The sequence below is a fragment of the Engraulis encrasicolus genome, chromosome 18 (assembly GCF_034702125.1).
Source record: "Engraulis encrasicolus isolate BLACKSEA-1 chromosome 18, IST_EnEncr_1.0, whole genome shotgun sequence".
In the NCBI taxonomy this organism is placed as follows: Eukaryota; Metazoa; Chordata; class Actinopteri; order Clupeiformes; family Engraulidae; genus Engraulis; species Engraulis encrasicolus.
Genome location: NC_085874.1, coordinates 33,027,371 through 33,042,812, shown reverse-complemented (window position 1 = coordinate 33,042,812; position 15,442 = coordinate 33,027,371). Strand labels below are relative to the sequence as shown.

The following is a 15,442-nucleotide window of genomic DNA, read 5'->3' as shown; positions in this document are numbered from 1 at the left end:
GACGAATGCCTGTTCTTTCTGGAAAGTTATCTGCTTGTTTCGTACCCTAACCTTGCACTCCATGCTGCTCACAGTTATGCAGATTCTATGTTCGGCCCCTTTACTGGGAGGAATTCGAAAAAAATGTCCCTTAGTGACTTTTAATTGAATACCCCTGCCATAAAACATTGCTCTGCAGTGCTGTTTAACAGCAGTGAGGCTTTTTGTTGGTAAATCATTAAAATATAATGTGAGTGATAAAGCAAAGTGCTGAGTCTGGTATAGTCTAGTCATGTGTGTGTTGTTATCTGTGCATAGGCCATCACAGAGCTGACACAGGCACGTGTACAGGGCTGCTGACAGCTTTGACCGGGCCCGGGACAAAATCATCTCAAAGGGGCCCCCTCTCAAAACATTGCAATGTAATCGGGTCCCAATTCTGCCCCCCCCCCCCCCTCTCTCCTTGGGCCCGGGACAACTGTCCCCTTTGCCCCCCCCACTTGACAGCTTCCCTGCACGTGTAGGTGACAGGACCTACACCATCTCCCCCTTGTATCAGGGCCAAAGTACCACCAAGCACTCCAGCTTTATTGTAATGTTTACACCGGCCCGCTGATGCAGTACAAGCCACAGTCTCACAGGACTGAACATGGGCTCCGCAAACACCAGGTGGAAATACACAGCTTTAACGGCACTCCTTTTGCTGCTGAAGGTAAAAGTCGACTTGTTTGTAGTTGTTTTGGTTGACTATATAGGTTTTTGTTTTGTTTGAAGGAGAGATAGATAAAAAAAAGAGAGAGAGAGAGAGAGAGAGAGAGAGAGAGAGAGAGAGAGAGCATAATATTTGTAGCTAATATCACTTGATGATTTTTGTTTATGAATAATTTGTTTCTGCACCCAAACAGGCTGAAGCCGTACCAACACATTATGATAATGGTACATGTTACTTTTCATCCATTTATGGCTTTCTGATGTGTTGTCAAACTACTGAAACTGATTATTTTTGCATGACACTTTGCATCTTTCGTAACTGTATGATTTCAATGTTCCACAGGACGTGACATAGATGCAGGAGAATTAAGGGAGGACATCCCTGATATTAATTTACGTAAGTTTCACCCAACTTGAAAACATTTTCTTGTGCTACTATTTTGCCTGAACACTATTGAAATGTACAGATCCACCATCTTTGGTAGGCCTGAATGTTACCTTGCCAGTTAATCTGATCGCCAGTACAATACAATGAACATTTTCATTTGGGGAAAAACAGAGTGTGCCAGGGACAGTCCCAGTGAACGGCAAACTCTGAAAGCTAATTACATCAGTGTATTACAAGTTTTTATTTTCTATTAACCTCATTGTACAATTGTATGCAAGGGTTAACATTATTAAATAGACTTGCACAGGCTGAATCTTTTTATTTTGTTCTTAGAATCGTCAAGACCACTTTTCCAGGGGGACATTGCTGTAGATGTAAGTTAATTCACACTCTAGATTTCACTTTAATCATTCTTTCAGTTAAGTTGTGGAGGTCTCATATTCCCTGTTTTTTTTTCAGACGAGAAGAAATGCAATCCTGGGTGGCAGATGGAAGATGCCAATACCTTACATCCTCACAGACTCTCTGGGTATTCACCCCCTCACTTCCATAGACAGTTTCTTTTAATTACGTTAATATTGATAATTGTGTTGGTTGTTCTAAAAGTGATGAGACACATGACAACTCCTTGAGTAATATGCCTGGGCAACAATACAGTAATATTATTTGGAGTGTTTAGCAATATAACACATTTATCAAGAGAACTTGGATCTGCAGCATATAACTTTTTCCATCAGAAAATTAGGAGCCGATATTGTTTTGGCCCAGCAGCATTGTTCAAAAAGTTGCCCTGTGTGCCCATTAAGTTAAACGAATTTTCATACAATGTCCCCAGAGTTGAATGCCAAGGGTGTTATCCTACAAGCCATGGAGATGTACCGACTGAAGTCCTGCATCGACTTCAAGCCCTACGAGGGAGAGAGCACTTACCTCTCCTTCACCAAACTGGATGGGTGAGCACTGAAGGCCTGCTACAGCACTTTTCCCTGCTGATGCATATAGTATATACTGTCGGGTGGTTGTGCAACCTGTGTTGCCTATTTAGAAAATGGTGTCTGTGCCCTGTATATGATCCAAGGAGAGTTTAATTATTTGCAAAGTTGCCTGATTTAAATCAAAGTTAGGTGTTTGTTTAATGTACTTTTACTGTAAGGGACAGTGACCCTTAGGCTATGCTTGTGTCAAGCAAGGAGAGATGTCTGCACCAGTTTGTGACATGCTATTTTCTGCATGTAGTCCCTTGGCAATATAAATACTTAATGCAATCATTTAGACAGTGTACTGATCACTTCAACATAGGCCTTCTGTATCTAATATTTTTTGTCTAAGTGCCAGAACTGTTTTATTGTGCATACCTTTCTCCACTTTCTGAGAGACTGATTTATCTAAATAAAAAGCACAAGGACACCATTAGAGATAAGACACCATGATAATCAAATGAATGATTCTATCAAGGGTGATTACCAAGATTAATTGGGTCTGATATTCTGATTAAAATGTGGGGTGTCCTTGACAAAGTGAAGAGATTATCAATTACCATTGACAAAGTGAAATGAACAAAAACAAAAGTTCAAAGAACAAAGCACAAAGTACAGCCAGTGAATGACTTGGTATGGTATAGTAGTAGTAAAGCTTTTGTGGCCTTGGCCACGACTGAAGCACCTAAGGGTATTGTCACACCTAGTCCCCTCTATAAGTGAACCCAACCCAGTCCTCTGTAAGTGGGCCAAAAAGTGAACCGACAGGAAAAGGACTCAGGTCTATTTTTGTTCATATTGTGAGTGTATTACAAAAAGAACCGTCTGCTCTTTCTGGTCACTCTCCCATTACACTCTTGTCACTCTTAAACTGTCCTACCAATTAAAGGCAAGAAATCCCGGCCCTGCCGTGGCCAACCGGTAGGCGGCTGACCCGGGTTCGATTCCCGGCCTGGGTCCTTTACCGACCCCTCCCCGTCTCTTTCCTCATTCGCTTCCTGTCCACCTCTCACACTGTCCTGTCGAATAAAGTCGAAAAAAGACCCCAAAAAATCTTCAAAAAATAAAAGTAATAAAAAACCCAAGAAGACCTAAAAAGGTGAATTGTGACAATGAAATTTTAGTTTTCCCCCATCATGTATCCCCTCTAACCAACAGTATGCTGTGTATTATGTCATTTGAGTACAGGTGCTGGTCATTTGTGGGTGACCTGGGAGAAGGCCAGAATGTGTCCATCGGTGCCAGATGTGACACCAGAGCAATCGTGTCGCATGAACTCCTCCACGCTCTCGGCTACTACCATGAGCAGTCACGCTCTGACCGTGACGATTACGTCAAGATCCACTGGGACCAAATAATTGAGGGTACAGTACTCTGTAGTGGGCATCACACACACAATATGCATCTCACATGTGCAGGGAAGCCGACAGGGGGGGACAAAGGGGTCACTTGTCCCAGGCCCAGGGAGAGAGGGGACCCAAAATTGGATCCTCATTACATTGTATGTATTGAGTTTGGGGCCCCTTAATGTATGTTTGTCCTGGGCCCTCCCAAAGCTGTCAGCAGCCCTGCACATGTGCATCACAATGTGGGGGGAACCAACACAATATCATTGAAGAATGTACTTCATATAAAGGCATGCAATGTCCTTGTAGATGTACATAGCTGTACATAGACTTCAATTGTTAACGATATGTTGTTGTGTGGTGCTAAATTCAATATGACTCAACGCTAACATGCACACAAATATTTGTCCACAGGAATGGAGCACAATTTCAACAGGTACGAGGATGACAAGATCACAGACTTGAACACACCGTACGACTACGAGTCCATCATGCACTACCGACCTCTGTCCTTCAACAAGGAGCCCAACGTTCCCACCATCACCACCGCTATCCCCGCCTTCAACAATGTCATTGGTCAGCGGCTGGACTTCAGCGCGGTTGACTTGGAGAGGCTGAACCGCAAGTATGAGTGTGGTGAGTGTGCTATATTCATAGGCAGGTGCGCCAAATGTATTTGTGGGCACCATAATATAAAATTAGTTTTTGGAATCACCACATCAAAGTACTGGCCAAGGTCTGGGCCATGATCACAAACATAATTGTATATCTAGATCACAGCTGCTCAATTTTGGGCCTTAAAACTTGGCCCTTAAAGCTTTTTGTTTTCAGCCTGTCATCTTTGTTTCACCTATCTCATTTGACCTGTCAGTTGGGGTATTTCTGTCTCAAGCCTTCAGAGAATTGATTGCAGTTCCTCCTCTGACCACACTTATACACTATTTCAGGAGAGGAAATACAGCACATTTGAATTGTTATCTAATCTTATGTAAAACTTGAAACATTTCTGTTAGATATACAGTACGGTGCTTTCTATAGTACATGTTTGTTTTTGGCCCGTGGCCCACCCACAATATTCACTTTTGGCCCACTGCGAGGAAAAAATTGGGCACCCCTGATCTGGATAGTACTTCACATTGCTATCCATTGTGAATGAGATTATTTTCCCCTTTATTGCCCTTATGAGAAGCTGCCTGAGTATCCTAACATGAACATACTGTACGAAGAGCTTTGTTGCAAAATGACATATATGCATTTTAGAGGGAGGAAACCAACGCACACCAGAGGTTTCGAGGTGCAGGTAGCGGGTGCAAGATCAATTTTGTAGAAAAAGGTACCGCACACTCTTGTCCATCGTGCTGCAATTTATTGACAAACAACGTTTCGGCCTGTATGGCCTTTCTCAAGTTTTTACAAAAGCAAAGTGAAGACACCCCTTATAAATTGTCCTCTGGTTTGTGATTGGCTGACAGCAGCCGGTTAATCAGTTCAATGACACCTGCCAGACAAGGTGGAATCTCATCTTGATTACAACATGTTTTCATTACAAATTGGCAGTAATGTCAAAAGGACAGGTAATAGATAAGACAATTTATAAAAATTAAAAGAAAAACAAAAACACATAGTGATACATCAGCCCCTGTATATGCATTTTAGAACATTTTGGGAAATTGACATTTTTTCTATTGGGCATTCCATTGCATTGCATTGCAAAATGCATTTTATATACTGTAGGTTTAAAATGTATGTTCTCAAAATACTTGAATGGCAAGAATTCACACATAGATGATAGGACTTGTTTTGCAACAAAACTCTTTAAAGGGACACTGTGCAGCAAATGGTCAAAAAAGGTGCTGCAACTATGCTGCTCATTGAAACTGTGCTGCCTATTGCCAGATTTGATCTTTACACGGAAGTTTACTAAGTAATAAACAAATAGTTTCTAGTGTGGCCCAAGTACAGTCATTTTGCAGCTAAAAATGGCCATTTCTGGAAATTCAAAATGGCGGACCATGGAGAAGATCCCCCTTTTCATGTATGAAAAGTGCAATTTTTCCAGTCATAATGAATGCATAGAATTTGATGGTGGTGGTAAGTATTCATGAAAAAGGTAACATTATTGAATGGGTAGCATGAATTCTGGAAATTAACAACTAAAAATCTCACACAGTGTCCCTTTAAGTGAAGGGCATTATAAGTAAACATACTGTGCGTCTGTGCTCCTCTGACACTAGCTACAACACATACTCTAATGGACCAGTGCTCCTTCGAGCAGATCAACATCTGTGGGATGATTCAGGATGACAACGATGACGCCGACTGGGTCCAGACTCCCAGCTCCACTGGCAGTAATGACCACACCTTAGGGGGCCAGTGCAGAGGTAAACAGGGATGCATTCATATATTTCATTCACATACAGCGGTGGTTCTCAACTTTTTGTTGAATAATCACCCCATGGACCACATCATAAGCTTGCCAACGCAATTAGTAAAAAAAAAGACAAATGTTGCTTGCAAGTTCAGGTGCAAAGGCATGAAATGTTGGAAACGGGCTAATGACTAAACCATATTATGCCCTATTTTGCCGTATCCTACTGCACAGACGCTGGCCTCTTCATGAACTTTGACACATCGAACGCGCGGCCAGGGAAGAGCGCTCTGCTGGAGTCCCGTATCCTGTACCCCAAGAGGAGCCAGCAGTGCCTGCGCTTCTTCTACAGGTGCAAACCCAAATTCAAAGGGGCCCAAAATCTAAATATAAGGCAAAGTTGCGGGCCGGACTCAATTTATTTAAGAAAAGGTGGTGGTGGTGGTGATAGTGGGGGGTTAATTGGTCATACATGCATTTAATACTCGGGCAAATTTCACAAACACTTGTATATGTATGGTAGCTCAAATGCGCTTGCATATAGTCCGTTTTAAATGACACAATGGGACATATTACACTGGCCTGGACCCACATTTCTGTGACATATCATATTACTACATATACAGTACAACTGTAATAAGCTCGCATGCCAAGTAAAATGACCTTGTGGGCAGGGGTGGTTCTAAGGTGTGGCAAGGGGTGGCATTTGCCCCCCCAGACATAGGCGTGCACAGATAGACACGAGGTGTTGCTTGGGCAGCACCAAGTTGCCTTTAACGGACAAAAGTGCCCTTTTGAAAGTTCGTTTTTAATTTTAATTTTTTATTATTTTATTCCTTAAATGTAGGGTTAACGCTGTAGTCGATGTTCCCATCATCATTTAGACATGACTGTCAATTAAAATCGCGTGATAATAATGCCTCATGCCCCCTCCAACGGCACACATCCCTCCATTTGTCAACGTGAGCGCGCTTGAACTGACAGATTCAGAAGCGCGTTGCGCAGGCAGCAGTGTGGCGGGCAGCCCCCACCGTTCTCCCCTCCAGCCAGGTAGCCTAACAGTCAATAGCCTATTTAAGATGTTGAAAGTTGCTTATGAGTGACTGTGGAAGTGATCTAAATAGAACCTTGGCTTTTATAATGAGACTTTGCTAATTGTGCATTTATCAAATCTACCGCAGAAGAGGTAGCCCAAGTTGTCAACAATTAACACAGTGTAACATGATTGTAACAACCATTATTAGCCTATAATGAATCCAGAAGTTGCTCAAACAGTTTCAGGTCTAACGATGAACCTGTTCTGTAGAATGTTTGGGAAACAGCGAGAGGATTCATGTAGGTAGGCCTATGTTTGGGAAAACGTCGGCCTCCTGATGAAATAGGCTATGCAACGCGCCAAATCATATTTGTAACAGACGGCGGCATGGAACAGAACAGCGGTCATGGCCAGGGAGGAAAAAAAAGTTTGTGGGTGAATTCAGCAATAATAACAGGGTGCGCAGTAATGTCTTATGCGGCGGTAAACAGGATTGTGTTACATGACACCTCCAGAAAAGTGTTATTACTTACACGGATACAATCTCCGATTCTCCGACCCAAAGACGCAGTTTTCACTCACAATACCAGTGTACGATTTGATAATGTCTTGCAATGATAGTTGGGCTTTAATATTGGTCTTAACAGTTTGAAAACACACATGAACTAATTAAAATCAGTACTAATGGAGGAAAAATGACCGGAGATACAGAGTTTTCCAAGTAAGGAATCTGAATGATTCGCTTCCTGATGACTGCAAGTAGGCCTATATTCAACTGCTGCGCTGGGAGACGCACAGTTAAAGCGACAGTAGGCTACACTTTTTAGTCCATGAGGTAAATTATGCTCTCGGCATGGTAATCTAATTATTTTAACTTTCCAACATAATATTCATAATTTTAAACATTTTTAAATGTTTGGTTTAGCTTACTGTGGAATGTTCATTAAAATGTGATTAAAAAATATATAATAATAATTGTAACCGAAGCGTGACAGCCTTCACATGTTCCACATGCCCCCCACCACCACCCCAGGACCTGCCCCCCAAAATGTCTGTGCACGCCAGTGCCCCCAGAAATATGATTTGTCACCCCAATTAAGAGCCCTGATTGTGACCAATAGCCTTAATGCTGGACATCATTTCAGACATAGAACTTTAGGTTGCAGGGTTTCACTTTAAGGGATTCACTGTATCACATAAGTGTGTGTGTCGATTATATCGCGTTTATCATTTTCCCTTAGTGTAGGAGCATGCCCCCCTGAAATACATTTCGCCACCTCTTTGCCACCCCAAGAATAAATGTCTGGAACCGCCCCTGCTTGTGGGCCACATTTGCCTCCTGTAACAGGGCCTAAGTTTGACACTGCTGTTCTACAGGATGTCGGGGCCCGCCACGGACAAGCTGGTCATTTGGCTGAGGCTGGACGACGGCACTGGAAACATCCGGAAGGTGAAGAAGGTGCACACCATCACAGGTAGTGTAGTAGCACAGTGTGAATAATTTCACATTATCACTTTAACAATTTCACTGTATTACCTTATCAAATTGACCTGAAAGAACACACAGGAAACAGAGGTAGCATTTAAAATCTGCGAGCAGATTTTATTGTTTAACGGCCGGAGGAGTTACTGCGTGGGGAGGCACCCAGCAAGTCCTGAAGTGTATACAGAAACAAACTTATTTAAAACAGTCCCAGTCCCCCCAGTCCATGACGTCATCTTTCCTATCATGAATATGTAAAACTATAGAATAGTGACATATATGGTCTCGTCTCCCCCTGGTTCCGTGGCGTCTGGTCTGTGATGGATAGCTTCCACCAGCCTAAACATCCAAGGTCATAGTTCAACAGAGTAGTACCCCAAACAGGACGACCAAGGCAGAGATGTTTTCCTTGTGGACCAGAGATGTCACATAACTCAGAGCAAAGGAGAGAGAGAGAGAGAGACAGACAGAGAAAGAGAAAGAGAGAGTAACAAAGAATAACAGAGTATATTTTCAACAATACATGTAGAGAATTTCTTAACACACAGTTAAAGAAATGCAGTGTTCACTCACTTACAGAGTCGATTTAACTTTTTTTTTTACAGTGTAGCACACAGTTAAAAAAATGAAGCATTAATTCACCACTTACAGAGTTGATTTAACATCTTCTAGAGTGTATTTGGTCCCAGAGTACTCTCTAAGTTTTTTTCACTACTGTTGGTGTCTGAGCTGGATTTTGTCTTGACACGTGCAGCTGAAAGATGATGAATAGAGGTTCAAGTTGGTCCAAAGATTTATTGTAGCAAATGTTGGTTTGCACATAATTTAAAGGTTAGTAAAATATAAGAACAATATAGGCTACATTTGAGAGGCTCTACAGCAATTCTTCTTTCTTGCAATAATTTTACCAACTCTTGTCTGCCTCAGGTGACGGAGACAGCTCATGGAACATTGCTCACGTGCCTCTGAACGTTGGGGTGAAGTTCCGTTACATGTTCCAGGGCATCACACAACTGGAAAACCAGCCATCGAGTGGCATCTCCATCGACGACATCACGCTGACCGAAACGGCCTGTCCCAGGGCCGTGTGGCAGATTAAAAACTTCAGCAAGCTGGGCTTGGCCGTTGGGCAGCGCATTCGCAGTGACCGCTTCTACAACTCTGAAGGCTATGCCTTTGGCCTAACTGTGTACCCCAACGGTTCACGCCCCGACTATCCCGACTACCTTGGCGTGGGCTTTCACCTGTGCAGCGGAGAGAACGACGGAGTGATGGAGTGGCCTGCTAAGAACAGGCAAGTGACCATCACTGCCATGGACCAGGACCCAGACGCCATCCAGCAGATGTCCAACAGCCGTAGCTTCACCACTGGTGAGAATTGTTTAAGGTGCACTGTGTAAGATTTTTAGTCTTTTCCATAATTCATGCTACTCATTCACTAATGTTACCTTTTTCATGAATACTTACCACTACCATCAAATTCTAAGTATTCATTATCTGGGAAAATTGCACTTTTCATACATGAAAAGGGGGATTTTCTCCATGGTCCGCCATTTTGAATTTCCAGAAATAGACATTTTTAGCAGTAAAAATGACTGCACTTTGGCCATATTAGTAAATATTAGTCTATTACTTAGTAAACATTCATGAACAGATCAAATTTGGCAATAGGCAACCCAGTTTCAATGAGCAACATAGGTGCAGTACCCATTCTGGCCACATTCTACACAGTACACCTTTAAGCAAATGTACATGTGTGTAGACATGTTGTCTACTGGCTAAGAATGCACCAGCACCCTCAGAATCAATCTGGCCCAAATGTATCATCAATAATAATTATGCAGTAGAGACAAGGGCGCCTGAACGAATTTTAATGTGGGGGTGCATTTTTTTCTTGATTCTTTATTTCTTAACAATGTTACTGCTGCTGCACTCCATTCATTTGTCTGCAGTAAAAGTTGAGAAAGCCTCATTTAGGGAGCCTAAAAGTGGGGAGGCGATTGCACCACTGCATCCCCCTTTTCCGGCACCTATGAGTAGAGGAAAAAAAAGAGGCAGGTGATATATATATTTACAGCAGACTTAAAAACAAATCTGTATCACCTGATTGCATGAGGCTGCCTCAATTTTAATACGCTGGCTCTACGTATGCAGATATTTTTAAATGCAGATATTTTTTGACCGTGTAAACACAACACGTGGATAAAAATAAAACCTCCATTGTGACAGGTGCGTGTATATATACTCTTCATCTATACCAAGGCATCTCCTTGGGATGTTACCCCTTTTTGTTGTCGCTCAGTCAGAATCAGGCACAGCATCGCGTCTTTCAATATATGAAGAGCTCTTTTCGAAAACGCTATATCCACCATTTTTGACTTTTTGCATTTTAATATTGGAATTGACAGTTAAGAGGTCCTATCATATATGTGTGAATTCTTGCCATTCAAATGTTTTGAGAACATACTTTAAAACGTCTATAAAAATGCATTTTGCAATGCATTTCAATGGAATGCCCAATACAAAAATGTCAATTTCCCAACATCTATAAAATGGATATATCTCATTTTGGAAAAGAGCTCTTCATAGCTTGCTGTTCCTCTCTCTGTCTTGCTACTGTAGATACCGACACCGATTGGAATAAGCCGGGGCCTGCAAATGGCACCTATGACGAGGAGTGTGGATGCTACAGGGGGCCGGAGAGCGGCTGGAGCACCTTCATGAGCCACCTGCAGCTCCACAGGAGGAACTTCCTGAAGAGCGATGACCTCATCATCACGGCCGACTTTGAAGGTAGTGGGGGGTGGTCTGTTTTGGACACCAGATGGAAATTAGCCTGTGGGCTATTATCTGGCACATTGACAGTACATATGTATGTATGTATATGTTCATTGATGTGCAATGTCCTGATAAAAGTTAGTAAGTCAGTTGTCCAGGGAGAGAGGGGTCCCATAAAGAATTGCGTTGTGGGGGGCGTTTTTTATTTTGTTTAAAATATATATTGTTATTATGATTTTGGGATTTTTGTGTCTTTATTGTTGATAGGGCAGTCAAGAATAAGACAGGATGAGAGTGGGGAGAAAGAGATGGGTAGGGTTGGGACATGACCCAGGCTGACTCAAACCTGGGGCCCCAAGGGGCATGCAGAGCCATACTGTATGTGGGGGGCTGAGTGCACTGTGACACAATACCCCCCACCCCCTGGGTTGGTTTCAAGTGACTTTGTCCTGGGACCACCCAAAGCTGTCAGCGGCTCTGGTAATGTGATTTGTGCCCGGTGGAATCAGTTTGTGGATGATAGACTCTTTCAGGAATTCTGCTATGTCTGATGTCTGTGCAAGTTTAAAATGTGGCTCTGGCTTTAGTGGTTAGGCAGGTGGTCTTCAGATGAGAAGGTTACAGGTTTAAATCCCATCTTTACCTCTAACTAGCTATCTATGGCTAACGGTAGGGACACATAGGAGGCGAAGCAAGCGAAGCGAAGACAGGCGAAATCCAACCGTCATCAGGTCGTTGCGGCGAATCAAATGGAATGGAACAGTTATGTTGTTGATTTGATTGGGCCGCGGCAGGCGAATTCGCTCCTCATTTGCATAACATTAAACTTTCTTAAATAATTTCGCTTCACTTCGCTCCTGTTTGCTTGCTTTTGCTTGCCATCGCTTGCTTTCGCCTCTCTCATAGGAATGAATGGCAAAGTTCGCAAATTCGCGTGTATGTGTCCCTACCGTAATGTTCCTTTGAGTAGCACATCCTTTGAGAAGCACATTTTTTTGGCAAGCTTATCTTACTTCCACGTCATACTAATGTGTTTTGTGTGTTGCAATATGATCAATAGTAAGTTTGCTCAAATGTGCTGTGGCGGTATTGCAGACCTCACCCACCTGCTGAAGACCGAGGTGCCTGTGGTGGTCCGGCCGAAGGCGAAGGCGACGGAGGAGGAGGTGAAGGTGGCCCAGCCTGAGGAGGTGCAGGAGGAGAAGGAGCGTCCACCCCAGGAAGAGCCTCTGCAGCCCCCCAGTGAGCCCTGTGAGGCCCAGGTCCGGGCCCAGGCCTGCTCCCCCAACCCATGCCTCAACGGGGGGGTGTGCGTGGAGACCAAGGGCCAGGCCACATGCAGGTCAGCACAGAAGGAGACACTCTTGCGTAACACTCCTGTGTATCTCTCTCTCTCTCACTCTCTTTCTCTCTCTCTGTCTATTTCACACACACAGTTCCATGCCTTTTAAAGTGAAAGCCCGATTGGGAAACTCCAACTCCCATTGTCATTGTGACATAGCACTCCACAGCACACAAGTGTTCACTGCGCACTGCACACAATGAAATTGCATTTATGCCTCACCCGTGCAAGGGGGAAGTCCCCAATGGTGTCCCAAGGGAGCAGTGCGGCAGGACGGTATCATGCTCAGGATACCTCAGTCATGGAGGAGGATGTGGGACAGCACTGGTTAATTACTCCCCCCACCAACCTGGTGGGTCAGGAGTTGAACCGGCAACCTTTGGGTTACAAGTCTGGCGCCCTAACCGGCGCTTACCGATGACTTATGCACACTCACAGACACATACTCCTGATCACACATACTCTAGTCTACTCTGGACTTGCTGTTTCTCTTTCTGCCAGTCTGTGTCGCTGACGAACATATATGTACAGTACTTACTCTCTACACACAACCTTTCTCAATGGTGCCCACTCCCTTCAATGTACTCAACAGGCAGCCTGATCGCTCAGAATTCCGTGGAATGGACAAAGATCTTTGGGACAAGAAATCCGTGTCAGTTTCACAGATTTTTGCCAAAATTCTGTGTCCCTAGTCACGGCATTGTTTTCCGTGATTGACTCACAGAAGTGCTTTCTATATTTCGTGTCCCAAAGATCCGTGTCCATTCCACGGAATTCTGAGAGATCATGTTGCAGCCTGGTATGTTTGCTTCAGCCATCTCTTTTACATACTGTGAAGCTCATTTGTGTATTCAGTTGTGTTTTCAGTCAAACCTGTTTCAAAGCTGGCAGTATTAATAAAAGTTTTGTTTTCTGTTCCCCTTTCTCTCTCTCTCTCTCTCTCTCTCTCTCCCTCTCTCTGTTTGTCTCTCTTTCTTGTCCGCCTCTCTCTAACTATCCCTACCCACCCTATTACAGGTGTGTCACTGGCAAGTCCACCTTCTATACGGGCGACATGTGCGAGACACGGCATTTGGCTGGCTCTGTCGTGGGCGCGTTGGTAGGAGGGGTAATGGGTTCTGTGGTACTACTCGTCGCCATCTTGGCTATCATTCGTCAGCGGCCCTAAAACAAAGATGCGGGATGTCTTCTTGAATACATGGGTTCTAAATGTTTATTTTCCCCTGACTGCGCGAAAGTAGCTGCGCACAACTCAACCTCTGATTGTTGGAAACCGCTGTTGGTCAAAAAATTAGCTCACGTGGTTGGCTGCCAATGTCTTGCCCCTCCTCACAATACCATGTTGATAAACACGGTGAACCCATGTATTGTATACTTGTCAATCATTTTACCGTAAATGGCACATTACGCCTCTTTACAGTGCGTGATTTTCCCGTTCAGTCAATATTGTTTCAAATGTAAAATATATGCGTGTGTGTGTACAATATTTGTACAAAGTCGTTCCATCTGTTAATTAAAGTTTTTATTATGTGTACACTCTGAAAAAAAATCTCCATTTCATTTAGTTGTCATTCATAGCATCATAGTACATTTTCAAAGAGAGAACACACGTACATCAGATGAGATAGCATTAGACATTTGTTTCAGGATGTTTTACATAGAAGAGTCACATCATGATATCATCCAAATACAGCAGGGATGTCAAACTCAGGCCTGGGGGCCAAGTTTGGCCTGCGGAGCCATTTTATTCGGCCCACGAGATCATTTCAAATGTGTATTACAGTTGGCCCACATACTGTATAGCAAAACACAAGGATGTGCAGAAACAGAACAGACAAATATGATGGGAAAGAGTGTATGTGAAATGTAACTTTGAGTATGAAGTGCATGCATGCACATATTTAGTCAATTCTTAAACATAATAGTTGAGTTCGGACCGCGACTTTGTTCCAGATTTAGATTTTGGCCCTCAGTCAATTTGAGTTTGACGCCCCTGAAATACAGCAACCAGGGATGATCATAACAATGTATTACATTTGTTCACCTAAGTCAATAGGTGTACCCTCAATGCAATCAAATAGAAAAAAAAACACGATTATGTATCTTATTTCACATATTTTGCAACTAACCATGGAGAGGAATACGGCTTTCAATGTCTACTTTTGAGCAAGATTACACAATGTTCAGTCATTCGGAACTATGCTACTGAACAATTCATGTGGTTCTCATATGTCATATATTGCACACAACACATTTCCATCTCTGCATTTTAAATATGTGACTAACAACAAAAAACAGGCCACGTCTCTCAGAGCAAAATGGAGAAATTGTGAGTGTTTTTGTTTTTTTTCAGAATGTGCGAGATGAGGGCTTCAAGAAGCCACTTAATGCTTCAGAAAACAGTATTGATTCGTCTAAAAGCATACACATTGTCTTTTAAAGGGTTAGCTTTGTATCTTCTATGGGCTTTTAGAGATTGATTATCTTTTTTTTTATCTTGATTATCTTTATCTTCTATCTACTTTGAGAGGTGAACACATAGAAGGACAGAAGTTCATCAGATATCATTAGATTTCCACGTTTAAGGTATCGCTGTAGAATGTGCGCTATCAGAATCTGTGACTAACGTGACCCAGGCGTGGCTCAGTCGGCTGGGCACTCCACTCCTACACCGGCGACCTCATTTGCTGAGCCTTCCCCGTCTCTCTCCCCACTCTTTTCCTGTCGCTTCTCTAACTGTCCTGTGTCACATACAAATTCCCCCATCAAAATATATATTTAAAAAAAAAAAATATATATATATATATATATATATATACATATATATATCTATAATTAACTCAATATGTTCCTGGGCCAACTTACAGCCTCTTGTGGCTAGTCAGTCATCAAACAGCTGTCGGCTATAGTATGGTTATGGTGGTGCTACAGGGCTTACCATTGGCACCTGCAAACCTGCCAACCTTGCCATTGGTACCTGTTACTTGGCACCTGCCAAATGCTGGTAAAACTTGGCTGTGGCTAGTAATCATTT

At 43.0% G+C, this 15,442-nt stretch overlaps 1 protein-coding gene across 1 annotated transcript; it reads left to right on the top strand.

Annotated features, from left to right (window-relative positions):
• The first annotated feature begins 594 nt into the window (after positions 1–594).
• Positions 595–13,899, top strand: mep1a.2 (meprin A, alpha (PABA peptide hydrolase), tandem duplicate 2). The gene is made up of 14 exons (XM_063222159.1): positions 595–691; positions 1,034–1,087; positions 1,412–1,452; positions 1,538–1,607; positions 1,914–2,031; positions 3,244–3,419; positions 3,816–4,037; positions 5,636–5,782; positions 6,004–6,121; positions 8,183–8,280; positions 9,216–9,659; positions 10,911–11,081; positions 12,162–12,408; positions 13,426–13,899. The coding sequence occupies exons 1-14, from the start codon at positions 595–597 to the stop codon at positions 13,574–13,576; spliced, it is 2,154 nt and encodes a 717-aa protein (XP_063078229.1). The 3' UTR covers positions 13,577–13,899.
• Positions 13,900–15,442: the final 1,543 nt, after the last annotated feature.